Genomic DNA, 17937 nt, shown 5'->3' with positions numbered 1-17937 from the left:
GACCAAATACATCGATTTTGTGAAACCAACTCATAAGCGATCTACTATAATTTCCATTTACTTATTTTAGCAAGTTATGGCACAATCGTTCGCGGTGGACCAATTTATAAATTAGATCGTCACTTATTTTTAAAATATAAGTTAAAAAGTAGATAATATTTCAAAAATAAGTCCCAATCTGATTTATGAATTAGTTTATCATTAATCATAAATTATATTTTGGTCTTTGGCACTTTATCTCTAATTAAAAATCAATCTTCGAACTTTCATTAAATATTTTCTCAACTTATTGTTCACAATTTGAATTATAACGAGTTCTACTTTATTTTGTAACTTTTTAAGTTATAGCTAAAAAAAACACATATTTTTATGTTATCAATTATCTATTAATATTCTGTTAAATAAAATAATTGAAAAAAGAAAAATATTGAGAGATAGAAAATATTTAGATGAAAAATAGTAAATTTATATTTCTAATTTTCTCAATAAAATCGTAAACATCTTGAACAATCAAGTTAGAATTATTATATATTATGAACAGACTGTTATAATCAATCGGATTACTGGGCGTGTTATTACAATAAAATATAATTAGTCTAAATTAATAATTATAAATAAATCCAAGTACTGTTTTGTAATTTGATCTTTTAAGAAACAACTTTAAAAAAAAAAATCTCAAATTTTTTTTGTTACTTATGATTCAAGTTTTGTTGTAGGAAAGGATAAAAGTGTTGAAAAAGATATTGCATTGCATCATCTTAGCAAAAGGAAATATTATGAAGAATCTTTGACCATAGGTGAAGTGGACAAAAGCGACATTGCTGGCCCAATGTCGTTTTCAGAAAAAGCAGGCGGTGGAACAAATAAAAATATAGTTTGTTTTTATAATAGAGATATTATTAATTATTTCGAAATTGACTCATATGATATCTTTTAGACAGACAATGTTGCCGGCCAACAAGAATGCAATTTTTACGTACTTGCATGCAATCTTTGTAGGGGATACCAAAAGTTTAAATTTAAAATTAAATTAAATTACTATAAAAAAGAAAAATACTAAAAAAAGGAAAAAGCTTTATATTTTAATTACTACCGAAAAGAAAGTTTATATTTAAAATCACTACCAAAGAGAAAAGTTTATATTTAGATTTTTATGTTACATTTAAGATTGGTCAATTTCTCTTTCTTTTTTTCCTTTTCCAGAAAAGGATTATTCTTGTTGCATATTTCATTATTGCACAAAATAGTCTATATTATCACCAACTTTAATCATTCATTCTTTTTAAATATATTACCAGCTTTTAAAATGTATCAATTTAATTTATTGTTTTGATCTCATACAAATATTAATAAATATATATCAATAATAATGTAAAATCCATACGGTTCAGTTAATTAAACTAAAATTAATAAAATTTTTATTTATAAAATTAAAATTAAATTTTTTATTAGTTAAGTGATTATTAATTAACTGTTAAAAATGTTAAAATTTGCAAATTATAAAAGAATGCTCTACTTAAGATTTTAAATTGTTAGATGAATTTTCAATACTAGTTCTATATCTCAAACGCTGTCACATGTAAATTTCTATTGAGTTTGAAACAAGTGTAAACCAACTTTATTTTGTGCTTAAATATTTAATAAAAATATGGAGGTACTAAAAGAGCCATTCTTTTTCTTTTTTGATGTGTTCAGCGTTAGCAGGGGCCTATTGATACTCAGATAAAATTTAAATAATTTGCATTGTATTGAAAATTGATATATTTTAAAAAATAAAAATATATTTAAAAGAATAGTGAAAGGTGAGACTATTTTCTTAGTGATAGTAGGACAATCTAATTTAGTAGATGACATATAAAATTAATAAATTATTTAAAATAATATCAATTAATTATCTATAATTAAAAAATAAACTTACAATGGTAAAATACCAAACTCTTACGAGGTATATTAAGAAGAATTAGGAGGCACATGTCTTAAATATTGGTAAATCAAATATAACGAAGGCATGTCTGGCAACCTTATCAACTTCTCTAAACATACATAAAAACGAACAAGAATTAAGAAAGAAAGACAACTTGATCTAATATCAGAAATGACTAATCTAACTTCACAAATTCCATTAAGTCAATTTCCTTTAAGAGCTTTAAAGACTGAAATTTGATTGTTATCACCTGTTCATACAATCTCAAGGTTATTTAATGAAATCTCTTATTTAAAAATTCAAATTAATCAAACCCATGAAACCAGTACCTCTATTCTCCAAATCCAAGCAAACAAACAACCCACCATTGCCATCTTACTACCACACCACTTCCACTCTACCTCACCATTTTTGCTGTGATAAAATGACATAAAAGAATTTCAAGATCCTCAAAGTAAAAAACAACAACCATCAAATCTATTTATGTTAGATTCAATTAAAATGATAAATCTTTTTTGCTGATGCAAAATCTCATCGATCTTCATCTATGGAGTATTTTCCTCTAGCAACCTAGTTTTCGATGGTGGTGAGTCTATTTCGAGCCAATGCAACTTGGAATCTCTATTGTGTAATAGCTTTCTCCCCAATTTGGTGAAGATCGAATAACTAATTTCTCTTGAACTAAACGGTTCTTGTTGTTATTTGTGTTCTTTTATTGATCGAGCGAATAACTAATTTCTTTATTTTTGATTGGTTTATATTGAGCTTCTATTTGGTTTATATTAAGTTACTATTTGGTGTATATTGAGTCTGTATTTGATTTATGCTGAGTTTCCAACTAGTTTATGTTGCATTTTTTATTTTGTTGAGTTTTTATCTAGTTTATGTTGCATTTTCTTTCGGTTTATGTATATATATGTCGGATTTCTTTGATTTATATTAAGTTAACTTGTTTCTATAGATAAAACAATCAAATGATAGTTTATTAATTGTATTGGAAAATGACAAGTCATATACACTTTAATTTCAAAAGAAGAATATGGACATGCAATAGATTTCAAAAGGATTAGTTGCCATGTTTACATGCTTTTGCAAGATTTAAGGAAAAACATCGACGGCCATATGAATATTTTTCAAAATACCAGATTGAAGTAACAGTGTGTCTAATTGCATAACAAAGTATATGGAATGTCCCAACTCATGTCAAAGACTTACTTTGTATTGCCACCATAAAAGTAGAATAAAATCTATAAGATAACAAAGAAGAAAAAGAAGAATCAAAACAGGATGAGAGACAAAATATTGAAATGCAGAAATCTACTAAAAGAACGATGGAATAACTTTTCTTTAAATCAAGAACAAAATAATATAATACTTCATTCTTTTCATTATTTTACAATCAACTTCAAATTTATTAGAATATTATATAATAATAGATCGATTTTTTTTTTTTATGTACGTATATCTAAAGCTAACCTAGAGCGTATTGAATAGGATTTTTATAATTAGTAAATGCATACTCTAACTTCAAACTTAAATCATAGTTAAAGTAAAAGAGACCCTTACAATGATAAATTGATTTTTAATTAGTATCGAATATTAAAATGGATTCTACTAAATTTATGAATGGTTTGAGTTAAATTTATATCCAGTTTGTGTTGGGTTTATTTTATGTTAAAAAACGTAAAATAATAATTATTTAAGAAAATATAACAATATGAAAATACAAAAGCATGAAAGTAAAATAATAATAAAAATTCAGATAAAAAATAAGAAAAATAAAGATCGTCAAATCTTAATTTTAATAATATTTCAAAAAATAGACAATGCCATTTAATTTCTTCTAAATTTTTTTATATTTAAACATAAATTATTAACTCTGATTGTCAAATCTTAATTTTAATATGTTAACTTGTATGTCATATTTCTAATATATTTTTGAATTGAATATGTATTTATCTATAGCAATGAAGTGCAATATGATGATGTGGTCATAAAAACAAACTGAAAATAAAAATATAGAAAAGAAATCATACGAGTCACATTTAATCAAAACTTCAATCTTATCTTTAGTTATTAAATACAAACCCTTCCTATAATATTTTAATCTCATAAGTCGTATCTTTATCAGAATCCCATTTGTATGCTTTTAAAATTTGATTTTACCTGCAAAAGAATAAATGCTTTATAACAGATCTCATATAAGAACACATAAGAGTGATTCTGAATACAAATAAAGCTGCTTGGGTTGTCTGTTCACACCATAGCACTACAGTGACCTTCCCCAGTTCAGGCATTGAAAGGTAGCCTTTGTAATAATTCTGAAGAATAAAAAAAGACATAATAATTAACTTAATAGAACTTAAAAGTAAGTTTTGAAAGATTATGAAGTGAAATGGTAAATTTGCAGAGATAAAGATCCACCCAGTAAAATTTACCAGGAAGTAGACAATTGGCAGCCATGCATGCTGCCACACAGCCAACTTAAGCTCTAGCTGTACGTATATAGTGCAGATATATTTGACGTGAAGAAAGAAATTACAAGAAGAAACGGGAAGAAGCGGGAAGAAGGTAAAGAGAGGCAGGAAGAAGAAGAGAAGGGCTTATGAAAAATCTGGTGAAGGTTTTAGAGCTATTGGTCTTAATTTTTTTTGGTTTGCTCTCAAGATCTTGTGTAGATTCTGATAAGGTAAGTTTTGTTCTATTTTTATTCAGATTTTATTTGGGCTTGTTTAATTTTGAGCTATATTCTTTTTTGAATGTGATTAATTCTTAGACCTATCCTAAAGTTTTGGACATGAATTTCCAGGAATTTTTGAAGTCTAATAGGTATATATATGTATTTATAGTGCTTGATCTAAGTGTTACTAAATAAAATTATGCTCAAATGAATTATTGGGTATTTGCTATTTTAAGTTAATTCCAAGACCTATGTTCTATTTTAATGCACCAAATAGGTTCATGGATTTTGATAGACGGGGGAAAAAAGTTGAGAGTAAAACTTTGAGTAGTTTTGAAAATTGGTGGATCATTTTAGGTTGAATGCGAAAATGGGTTTCTTAGAAAAAGACTTCCATTGTTTTTTCATTATTACTTTATTTAGCCTTTCTATATAGTGGTAGTGTGAAGATAATATTAATTTCATTCTTCTTGTTCATGAAATTTTTAAAATAGCACTTACATTTGATAAATTATATTTTGATGTTTAGATTCCTGTGGTTATTCATAGGGAAGGATCCAGGTTCAGAAGTAGGAAATAGAGGTACTTACCATTTTTTTGGAGGTTGAATGGGACAATTGACTCCATTAAGGCCCAAGTGGCTATGCCATTGGTTGCAATTAATGTGAGCACTTAGGGGACAATCATATTGGACGAGATTGCACTTAATTAACTAATAATGTATGGTTGTGACATATTCTAATTGTCATAGTTTAATGGCAGAATGCATAGTTTCACCTTTAATTTTTACTAATTTAACTTTTTACACCTTTCAATTATTATTTAAGTCTATAATACTTTTCAACTGGTTTTGACAATTTTTTAGTTCTTATGTTTTTTGATAATTTGGAAGTGAATAAAAACATAAAAATGCGTTAAGAGTGTGAAAAATGTCAGTAACTTGAACTAGAGGGGTATCATAGGTTAAAAAAATATTTGAGGGGTGTAAAATTATGTATTAAGCCATATTATATAATTAATAAAAAATTTAAATTTTATAGTAAGATTAATGTTTATCCAGCTATTTAATTGATAAAATGAATATGAGCATATGGTATTTTTGTATGTTTCCTTTTATTAATTAGTTATTCTCACACTGGGTAACATATTCATAGCTTCATATTTCAGAATTGTAGCTTAGAAATAAAGACTGTACAGTTCAAAGAATTTAGGCTGTATTTATATTACTTGAGAATCTCGTAGAATTTCAGTTACTTTTTAACTACAAATAGTTATTTTTCAGAATGTCCGTTAAAGCATCTTCTTTCTGGGAGAGCGGCCTATTTATATCATATAGTTATTATGAATTATTGAAAATTTAAGTGAAATTTAAATTAGGTTTATTATTAAATTTATTCAAATCCTAGCGTCGGTCACCGGTCATTTTAATAAATCGTGTCCTGATATATGTTAAAGTTTTGTTTAAGATAGTAAAATTAAATGAAGATGATAATTTAATTGAACTGGATGCTAACTGTTAATTATTCAGGAGAATGTTGAATAATTATGCAAAATTATTGAAGATGAAATATGTTCATTTCATACTTATGGTCTGAACTTATTTATGTAATATAATATCAATCAAACTTGATTTAAATAGTTTCTCATTTGAAGGTGTAAATAGTAGAAAAAGGTATTGAAATAACAAACATCTCTTCTTCTACCAATAATCACACGAATTAGAGACTTTGAAAAGTTCTATAAGGATTTTTTTGGGATCGGTGAAATATGAATTTCCGAATTTATTAAGTCATTATTTGGTGTTACGTGATTTTGATATCATCAAATTTTATTTTTAGTAAAAAGTAAAATTGATTTTTTCCTTAAAAATTTATATATTCGATAGAATAAAATATAACTATTACTGAGTTCTTTTTTTTATTTATATGTTCTTTAATTGTTAAAAAAAATCTATTATTATATGAGTAAATTATTATTCAACGGTTGTCATTAAATTTAATAAATCTAACAGTTTAAAATACTTATGATATCGGTATTATGGGATGCTGAATCAATTACCGTATTTATTATAAATGCAATCTCATTTTATATTTTGAAGAATTAATTTTTTTTGAGTTATTTTAGATTGGTCGAGTTTGAAAACTAACATAATCTAAAGCGATCTTATTTTATTAATAGCCTAAGATAAGCTTACGCGTGTACCGTGTTCGTGTGTATATATATATATAAATATAAACTCATGACCCATTTCACCTTAATGAAGGAGGGAAAAGGGGCTTTTGCTGAAAAAAGAAACAGTATTTGGGGAAGATGAAGACAAAGTTAGAAAAGGTGGTGGTAATTACAAACGGGGACGGAAAAACAACAAGAATTATAAAAATCCTAAATGCAAATAAATTGAATCTGTCAGTTTGAGCACATATATCTATAAATAAATATATGAAAAGGAAAATCATGTATATGGATTCACATGTGGATTCCAAATTCTACTCTTGGGTGTGATTCTCCACTATCTTGGTGTCTCATCCACAGCACATTAGAAAGATGAACCCATTATCCCACAAAAGAAAATCAACAACTTTAGACTAAAAAATTCTTTCTATTGATATCCTATATTCCTTTTTGGTACATGTCATTCCATTCCAGCCCACAATAATATGCATATGCATTTATCATTATGATTCTTCTCTGCTACTTCAATTCTTGATTCATTCTCTGCTTATATATACCTTCCTCTCCTCCCCATTCTTTCTCGTCTCTCTGCAATCAATATTACAGAATAAGTGTTTGGTATTGGTTAGATTCAATAGCTTCTCTCTCTCTCTCTCTGTCTCATTACATTTGTATGTCCTTAATATATGCATGTGCCCTACAGTTCTCCCCTTTCTAGTGCTCAAATTCTTGGTTCTTTTTTCACTTTTATTCTTGTTTTTGTTTTTAAAATTTTCACTTCCTTAATTTCTTTCCTTTTCTCCTTGGCATGTTTTTCATGAATATCTCTGCCTGTCTCTCTCACATGAAAGAATTTGAGATAGCAGTTGGTCCTCACATATGCAGTTGGTTTTCACAAGTTCATTGCTTTGTGTTTTGGCAGATATTGAGAAAAAATAAAAAATAAAAAGAACAGAAAAGGAAATGGCTGCTCAGGATAAAAACAAGGCAGCTAAAAAGCATCAGAAAAGCTACTTTGATGTGTTGGGACTGTGCTGCTCTTCTGAAGTTCCTTTAATTGAGAATATCCTCAAGTCTCTTGATGGTGTTAAAGAGTATTCAGTAATTGTCCCAACAAGAACAGTCATTGTTGTCCATGATAATCTCCTCATTTCCCAGCTTCAAATTGGTAACTCATTTCTCCACTTACCCCTTTTAATCTATTTTCTTTAATTTTTACCAAGAATCATTCTTTTGTTTTATTTTTTTATTTTTTTTAAAGATTTGATTGGTGTTTTGCCAAAAGATTAATTATTCTTTTGATATTTACGCTTTTTACCCTTTCACAATCTTTCCTTGTACTTCTTCACCCACTCTTATAATTATAAATTTATGATGCCAATTTATAGCATACTTTTTCTCTCCTTGTAAGCTCATTTTAAATGACCAGATAATAATGCAAATAAATATTTTACTTAAGTTTCGTTTTTACCTAGTTTCATTTTAAATAAAAAATTGACACGTGGTAAAAATAATTAACAAAAGAAATAGTAATTAAGAGAAAAAAAATGATATGAATTTCTTTTTGGCAAGCTGATTTAATTATAATTAAAAAATTAATTTTTATAACTAAATTAAATGTAAAATTCAATAATTACTTATATTATTATCCGTTAAATGTTTATTACTGAAACTCTTGGGAGTTACCTTGAAACTGTTATAATATTTTGATCTGCCATGTACAAATAAAAGAACTGTCCATGACAGTTTATACAGATTATGTGTTGGCTCATTATTATATTGTGATATGATGACGTGGAATAATGTTTTTACTATAGAGGTTGAATATAAAACGGCCCATCAAAAAACATGTGAGGTCTTTTCCATGCCGGTTTCTAAACTTGTCTTAGGTTTGATTGTTTATATTATAATCAAACTTTAACCCTCTATTAGAAAAACAATTCTTTATCATTTAAAATATTATCGGAGGATGATAAAAGACAATAATTTAGGTCACAAAATGGATCAAGATGACACTTCAAATCTGGTCTAACATTTCTTGGAATGAAATGGCCAAAATCTTATATGACATTCCTTTTCATTTTCCGATAATTGATATTAATTTTTAATTCATATAAGTACTTTTTTTTCCTTTAATGCAAGGAGGGTAATTATAGAAAGATCACAATATTACATATGTCACTATATTATTCTTTTTTTTTTTCTTTTTCCTTTTCTTCTTCCCAGTGAGGAGCAGAAATTTCTGGTGTTACTTGCCTTCTATTTCAAGAGTTTCCCAATAATTGTATATGAAGTGTTGTGAGCCTAGACTACCATGTGATGACAATGATATTACTCTTTAACTTGGAAAGGCACTTTATATATATATATATATATATATATATATATATATATAAGATTTCTAGAGGGGTTCAATAAAATTTTTACTTATATTGGGAATTTTTATTAATTTATGGCAGTTAAGGCCCTAAATCAAGCAAGACTAGAAGCAAATGTTAGAGTTAAAGGGGATACAAGTCACCAGAAGAAATGGCCAAGCCCATTTGCTGTAGCCAGTGGAGTATTACTTCTCCTGTCACTGTTGAAGTTTGTCTATCATCCTTTACATTGGCTGGCCTTAGGAGCGGTGGCCATTGGCATCTTTCCCATCTTGATGAAAGCTGTTGCATCCTTGAGAAACTTTAGGCTTGATACCAACATTCTTGTTCTTATTGCAGGTACTTATTTATCTAATCCCTCACTTCTTTCAACATATTTCTATATAATATTCTATATATATACACACACACACATACATACATATGTATATGTGTGTGTATATATATTATGTATATAATGGGAATACATTATTTATGGTTGGAAAGCAACTTTTTTGATGGGTCCATACACCATACATTTCATTATCAGTTTCCATGTTGGAATGTGGGGTTTTCCATTATATCATCTCCACCTTGCTTTTACAAGTTAATATTAAGTTATGTGGAACCCTCCTCTTTCTCTCTTTTTCTCTTTTCCTTTTCTGTTTTGGAAAGGACAAGAGAACAATGTTGTCATGCTGAGTGCATAATCCAAACTTAAAAAAAGAGGTTATTATAAAAAATATTTTGAGGTATGGCCTTAGAAACATTTGATTTCCAACATATAGGAAATTAGTACATCTAGTCCCTCCACTATTATTAATCAAAAGTATGTGAATACTTTAGAATATGGAAACTTAATAGACTAAAATGACAGCTGAGTTTGGGAATTATAGGGACTTGAGCATAGTTTGATTAAAAATTTTAAAAACTAATATTTGTAAAGATTATTTATCTATGATTAAGGACTTGTTTAGAGAACTTACAAAGCTTGAGCACTAGAATTGATTAATCTAGGGTGGGTTTGTGATTAACCCAAAGATTTCTGCTAGTTGGCTATACCTCTGCATATATCACAATTACATTAATTATTTATGTTTTTGGACTACTTTTTGATGAATTTGATTTACTTTTATCAAACAAGGGTAGGTACAATTAAATCCCTTGAATTAAGTGATAGGTACCTTATCTTTTTCTCCTAGACATCAAGTCCTCCATCTTCTAAATAAAATAATTTGATGGCCACTACTTTCATCACTAACACAACCTTTCAGTCCCCAGGCTTTAAATTTAGTGATAAAAAAGTTCTCCCATATGAAAAAAGGGGTATATATTTTTGTTAAAGTAAAATTCAGCTTGCAAATTATACAATATATTAAGAAGTAATCATAAATTAGACATAAATGACCAGTAGGAAAACTAAGAAGTATGTATCCCCAAATATTATGAATTTTCGGCATTTATAGTTTCTTTCCTTGCTATTTATTCAATCGATCCTAATAAATTTGTATCGTCGGTGGTGAACATTATTTAGGAGTCAATTGAGCTCTAAATTACCCTCCGTAGTCCATATTCTTATTATTGTTTTATTTTTCTCCTCACCGGCATTCAAATTATCCTTTAAAAATTATCAAATTTTAAAAAATTTGCCCCGATTCATATATATTTTTTTAATTCTTTTTATGCTTGCCCCCTATTCTGCATTAATTATTTCTTGTTTGCTTCTATTTTCATAAAACCTATTATTATTTCTTCTTTTTATGTTTATCCTATGTTCCTATTAATTCTGTACTTATCTGGATTGGCCACTATATCATCACTTGGTCATTATTGAAATATTAATGCTGAGTTCCTTCTTAATTAGTCATTATCAACAATTACTCTGCCATGCAAATCAGTTGTAGTTGTAGTTTACACGCATCACTTTCATTTAATTAGATAGAGACTATTTTCTTTTTTAAAGATTTCTTTGTCTTCCATGTCAAACTTCCCTTTTTATTTTATTTTTTTTCTATCTTCTTTTTCTCTTGCTTTGTTTAACCTCTAAATTCATATAAAGTTCTTCACTATGAATTTTGTATGTCCTAAAGTTACTTAATGCATAGTCATTAGCCTTTACATGTCAGAGAGCAGCAATTCTTTGCGACTTGCTTGTTGTCACCATGTTATATGAATCTAGACAAAACCATTCCCGTTTAGCACATTTTCAGAGTAGAGATCATGATTTATCTTATATTTCTTGTTTTATTTTTTTTTTCGAAAAATGAAAGCTGGATTTTGCAGCTATCTTCAAAAGTTGGTTTTGAAAAGGATTATTGTGAACAATTCTTTTAAAAAATTAAAAGAGAATAAAAAAAATTATGAGCTGATTTGGAAAATGTGTGCCAAATCTTTATGAAAGATCATTATTTAGCTTAATTAATTATTTTATTCCTTGAGGCATAATTTAGCTTCACTATGATGTTAATTATTTGATCATTCAACTATTTGTTCAATAATTGAGTATCGATTAGTGCATAGGTAATTAAAGTGATTGTTAGAAGTAGGTTTCAAAACTACCTGTTCATGATTTTGGTGGCTCTTGAAACTGGTTAGTTTCGGCTAGTTTTAATTAACTTAAATAAAATTAAAAGATTTAATTGAGATAAATTAAAAAAAAATTTGGTTGGAATCAGAATTGTCGGTTCCTTGAGGGGGACTGGCCCCCAATTCCCGGCTCAAACTGACCCGTGGCTTAGTCTATTCAAAAAGTTACAACGAAATTGGAAATAAACTTAATATAAAATGGTAACAATATTATCAGACTTCCCCTTAAAAGAATAATGTCCAAACTCATCCATACTATTATTGATAACATTGATATTTTGAATTATGATTAAAATAAAATAAAATAAAATAATATAGAAGAAAAAGATATTGGGGATAAGTTCAAAGTTCAAAGATATAAGTTCAAACTTATACACATTTTGAATTATGATTGAAATGTCTATAATTAATATTTCTAAAAATGGAATATGTGGCCTTGTGTATTTCTTTTTTAAGAAAAGTTCATATAAGCACGGTACCTTGTGATATAAGTACATTGTGATTTCACATTTTGACACTTAAAGAACATCAACTTGTTTCATGTCAAAGCATATCTTGAGGTTGCATCTCCTACTAAGCCCATAATTAATAATAGATTAGGTCCATTAAATTTTAGGATAAAAATGTATTTAATGGGAGTATAATGAATTAAACTTTCTAATGTTCCATTTTAAGTATTTGATTGCATGATAATTACTTATAAATAAAAGATCTTTTTTGTCAAAGAAAGTTCTTTCTTTTAATGGGTTTCTTTTAAATTACGTTTTTTTTTTTTGTATGAAAGAATATTAAAATAGTATATTAGGAGATTGGAAGTTGTTATGTTATTATTAATAGTTTCTTAAAATTAAGTGAATTTTGTTAATGATCAGTTGAAAACTAGATATTCTATATTCTTGTAATATTATTATATATTCTTGTAATGTTAAGTTGTCTAACACAATCATGTATGCTTTTGGCAGTCGTGGGAACAATTGTTCTGAAAGAATATGTTGAAGCAGGATTCATTGTTTTTCTGTTCACAATTGCAGAATGGCTCGAGTCTAGGGCGGGCCACAAGGTACTTTAGCGACCTCTAATGAGTCCGTTTGGCACTGCTTTTAATAAAAAGAATAAAATAATTTACTATTTTCTTTTAGAACGTCGAACAGCAATTTCAAACAGGCCGGAAATGTATAATCAGAAAACTACATATGGCAGCTAGCTATAATAAGTACTAGTGAGGTGCATTTGCATTTTCAGAATTGGATATTTAATTCTGAAATATAAATGTTTGATACCAGGCCAATGCTGTAATGTCATCATTGATGAGCATAACTCCTCAGAAAGCGATCATAGCTGCGACTGGGGAAGAAGTGGATGCTGATGAAGTCAAGTTAAACACAGTTCTTGCAGTCAAGGCTGGTGAAGTTATACCAATTGATGGAATTGTTGTAGATGGCAACTGTGAAGTGGATGAGAAAACCTTAACTGGGGAGTCATTTCCAGTTCCTAAACAAAAGGACTCAACTGTATGGGCTGGTACCATCAACCTTAATGGTAATGCCAGGCTCTTTCGTCACATCTTCTCAAACTGTCTTTTCTCAAATGTTGTGAGGTATTTTGGCTGATGGGTATTTGTAATTTTTCAGGTTATATTAATGTCCAAACTACAGCTCTAGCTGAAGATTGTGTAGTGGCTAAAATGGCAAAGCTAGTGGAAGAAGCTCAGAACAGCAAGTCTAGTGCTCAACGATTCATAGACAAATGTGCTCAGTATTATACTCCAGGTTATTCATATACTACTTTTTTAACGGATTTATGTTTCCCTGACGGATCAGAGTTATAACATTGTTGTTCATGGTTGGATTTCGCAGCGGTTATAATTATATCGGTTAGCTTAGTAGTTGTTCCTCTGGCACTGAGAGTTCACAATCGCAATCGCTGGTTTCGCTTGGCATTGGTGGTTTTAGTAAGTGCATGCCCATGTGCTCTTATTCTCTCCACGCCTGTTGCAACTTTCTGCGCCCTTACTAAGGCTGCAACATCTGGTGTTTTAATCAAAGGAGGCGATTCTCTTGAAACACTTGCCAAGATTAAGGTAATGGCTTTTGACAAGACTGGTACTATAACAAAAGGTGAATTTGTCGTGGTAGATTTCGGCTCTCTTTGTGAAGATATTAGCTTAGATACATTGGTTTACTGGTAAGGACTAAGAACTGATCTTGTTTATTGTTTATTCAATTTCTTCAAAACTTTGAGGTAGTTAATGCAAATGTTCGAATATGTATTGTAGGGTATCGAGCATTGAGAGCAAGTCAAGTCATCCAATGGCAGCTGCACTTGTTGACTATGCGAAGAGTCTTTCAATAGAGCCAAATCCTGAGAATGTGGTGGAATTTCAGAATTTTCCTGGAGAAGGAATTCATGGAAAAATTGATGGGAAAGAAATATACATCGGAAACAAAAAGATTGGCCTCAGAGCTGGATATGGAACCGGTAAAAGTATCGTTGTTATCCTAATTATGAATGTTATATAATGTAGTTTAGAACTATAAATGTTATATGATGTAGTTTAGAACTATAAATGTTATATAAGAGTATGTGCTCTGATTGTGTGCTATTTTGAATTTATAGTTCCGACGCTTGAAACAGAAATGAAGGGAGGAAAAACAGTTGGATATGTGTACTCGGGGGGCACACCTATTGGGATTTTCAGCCTCTCTGATGCCTGCAGGACTGGTGTTGCAGAGGCAGTCACAAAGCTGAAGTCAATGGGCGTTAAAACTGCTATGCTAACAGGAGATAGCCAAGCAGCAGCAATGCATGCCCAGGAACAGGTTGGCATAATTCTCTTATAATCTTGCTTGCTATTACCAATTTTCTTTACTTGAGCACTGGAAAATAGGCCTAATGCAGAATAACACCAAAATCAGAAGAGCTGTCGCTGCCAGTTGTAGCTTGTCATCTGAATATCCTGAATAGTAATTACTAATTCTACTTATCACCTGGTAGAGTCTGAGATACAATGCCACTTTGATTCACGTGCACCTGAGAATGTGCCATTTGTTTATTCATTCTACTTGAATGTAACTTAATAAAGAAGGATTAACAATAAAAAGATATAATGATGCTATTTGCAGCTAGGACATGCTCTTGAGGTAGTCAAAGCAGAACTCCTACCGGAGGACAAGGCGAGAATTATCGAAGAATTTAAGAAGGAAGGGACAACAGCAATGATTGGAGACGGCGTGAATGATGCACCTGCATTGGCTACAGCTGACATTGGTATCTCGATGGGAATTTCAGGTTCAGCACTAGCAACAGAGACGGGGGATGTAATTCTTATGTCAAATGACATTAGGAAAATACCCGACGTCATCAGTCTTGCGAGAAAAGCTCATAGGAAAGTAATTGAGAATGTCATTTTGTCAATGTCCACCAAGTCTGCTATCCTTGCCTTGGCATTCGCTGGTCACCCGCTTGTTTGGGCAGCTGTTCTTGCCGATGTCGGCACATGCTTGCTCGTGATATTTAACAGCATGCTGCTTCTGCGAGGAACACATAAACATGGAGGGAAATGCTGCAAGTCATCATCAGCTACAGCAAATACCAGCAAACGCGATAATAATTCTTCTGAACATCACCATCATTGTTGCTCTGACAGAAAAGTTGAAACTTCGTGCAATTCTCATGAATCTCGAAGCTGTGCTTCAAGATGTCAGGCAAGTGATTCAAGTGTGAAACCATCATGCGGGGAAGTTCACAAGTGCGCACACTCAGCCGATAGTCATGACGGAAGGAAGCATTGTCAGCATGATACTAGTTCCCACGTTGTCGACTTAGAGGCGAACAATCCGCACAAACATTCTTGTGATAAAGTTTCTACTAATTGTATCTCTAACCATTCAGACCATTCTATTCATACCGAGGAAGCAACGCAAAAGATGACCAAAGCCGACGATCATTGCCACTCTAATCACTGTGAAAAGAACCATGTTAACATCCACATTGAGGATGATTCTTCAGAAGACATTGTTGAATCAGGTGTCAATCATAGGCCTCACCATCAAGAGCTACACCATGGTATCAAGAAGTGCTGTGGTGGCCATAAAAGCAACCCAGGTTGCTCGTCTGTCAATGATATCCATCAGGATTTGAGCAACACTGGAGCAACAATAATGCATTGCATGAGCCTGGAGAAGAGAGAAACTGGGGGCTGCTGCAAGAGCTATATGAAGGAATGCTGTGGCAAGCACGGACAGTTTGGAACTGGTGGTTTTGGTGGAGGGTTGCCAGAAATCATCACTGAATAGGGGAAGAAGATAGCTAATTTTCAAAGAAAGATCAAGATCCATAGATTGTTATTTTTAGCTATTAAGAAGTTTAGAAAATTTTGGTGGCATGCAAAATGGGATTGGCCGACAATATATAAATCACTATGAATAAAATGAAGATCCGTATTGTAATAGTAGCAAATAAGTGTATGTATGTATATATTTTTATGTTAATATCATGAAACAACATATCCCAGTCATTGGAAGGTGGACATGTCCATGGGTTGTTTCCTCTCTCTCTTTCTCCCCTCTTCCACTGTATGGTTCATCATTTAGTTAGGATCAAGAACATTCACAATTTCTATAATAATATCTTTTATCTGGAAATTTAGATGTTAATATAGTGATTTATGTAATTAGTTTAAGTTATCTTGAAATGTAGATATTAATAATAGTGATTTATATAATTAGCTTAAGTTCTCGTCCATCTCTTATAACGTTTCTATAATAATACCCTTTAGTTTGTTTCTATTGTGCTCATTACTCTTGAGGTATGTTTTAGATTCTTTTGCCCTTCTTTACATGTTTATTTATATAAATTTATTTTAATTAATAATTGGTATACGTGACAACACATATTAATATTTTAGTGTTTTCTAGTAATTATTATTCTTTATGATATTGTTAATTTATACGATAATTACAGCTATAAATTAATAATAAAATATAAACAAAATCAAAGTTTTAGAATTAAAGTTATTGTTTACTTAAACAACAATCTTTTAACGGTATTATATAATCTGTTATTAATAATTATAAAATAATAATTATAAAAATATTATGTAAATTTATTAAAATTTAATAATTAATTGCTTAAATTTTAAAATTATAATTCAGTGTGTGAAACCAGAGGTTATTAATATTTAAGTTTATGGAACCCATAATTTATATGAGTTTGAATAATTACAAAAATGGAATGTGATCTTATTAAAATTTGATAATTAAATATTTAAATACATAAAATTTATAATTCAGTGTGTGAGTTCAGTAAAACTTTAATTTAGTGATACAGTAGGTCAATAGCAATTACAGATTTATAATTTTAAAACATATATTATATCAATTTAATATATTAAAAAGAATAAAATATCACAAAAGTCTTTAAAAAATATCTACTTTTAATAGATTAATACACTATTTTTATTATCACCGTTATTACATTATTCTCACTACCACCATCATTACTTTGTTCGCACTACCACCTTCATAACACTGTTCTCACTATATTTTTATCAATTCATTTAAATAAATATCTATCCAACTTTAGGCGACGTTTCATCTTCTTAATCAATCACTATAAACACTTAAAACGAAATCAATTATTTTCTTAAGATGATAATCTTAACTATATAATATATCTCTTTGTGACATGTATAGTATTTATTTATATTTTTTTTTATTTTTGTAATTTTAATTGTCTATATGAAAAGTTTATCTTCTTTTATGTAAATATTATTTTTTACTATAAAAATATAATAGATTTTTATTTGTTTATATTAATTTTTTAATATATATATATATAATGAATGCTTTCGCACTCAAATATCAATAATTTTTAATTTTACATACTAAATTGTAACTTTTAAAAGTTTAAATACTTAAATTATCAAATTTTAACAAGTTGACACACCATTTTGTAGTAAGATAATATGGTAATATATAACTTGTTATTAGCTTGCTGTATATATTCAATCCTAAATTTTTACTAGGTTCACACACTAAATTGTAACTTTTAAAAATTTAAACACTTAATTGTCAAATCTTAACAAATTAAACATTATTTTTATAGTTATCATAATATAAAATAATATTATTATATTTATATATTAAGAATATTATATAAATTATTATATCTATGCTATTGACCTACTGCATAAAATAACATGTAACTGTGAACATCTT

At 29.3% G+C, this 17937-nt stretch overlaps 1 protein-coding gene across 3 annotated transcripts; it reads left to right on the top strand.

Annotated features, from left to right (window-relative positions):
* The first annotated feature begins 4450 nt into the window (after positions 1 to 4450).
* On the top strand, positions 4451 to 16241 carry LOC8289731 (putative inactive cadmium/zinc-transporting ATPase HMA3). 3 transcript variants are annotated; one of them, XM_048371748.1, is made up of 10 exons: positions 4451 to 4613; positions 7699 to 7944; positions 9236 to 9493; positions 12682 to 12779; positions 13003 to 13258; positions 13351 to 13488; positions 13576 to 13903; positions 13995 to 14197; positions 14336 to 14538; positions 14842 to 16241. In XM_048371748.1, exons 2-10 carry the CDS (start codon positions 7740 to 7742, stop codon positions 16012 to 16014), a joined length of 2862 nt encoding a protein of 953 aa, XP_048227705.1. In that variant the 5' UTR covers positions 4451 to 4613; positions 7699 to 7739; the 3' UTR covers positions 16015 to 16241. The 3 variants fall into 3 exon arrangements, with proteins under 3 accessions (XP_048227705.1, XP_048227704.1, XP_048227706.1); XM_048371747.1 differs by having other exon boundaries at positions 13995 to 14203; XM_048371749.1 differs by lacking the exon at positions 7699 to 7944 and having other exon boundaries at positions 4461 to 4613; positions 13995 to 14203.
* Positions 16242 to 17937: the final 1696 nt, after the last annotated feature.

The sequence above is a fragment of the Ricinus communis genome, chromosome 3 (genome assembly GCF_019578655.1).
Source record: "Ricinus communis isolate WT05 ecotype wild-type chromosome 3, ASM1957865v1, whole genome shotgun sequence".
Lineage (NCBI taxonomy): Eukaryota > Viridiplantae > Streptophyta > Magnoliopsida > Malpighiales > Euphorbiaceae > Ricinus > Ricinus communis.
Note: the sequence above shows the minus strand (reverse complement) of the source record. Positions and strands in the feature narration are given on the sequence as shown.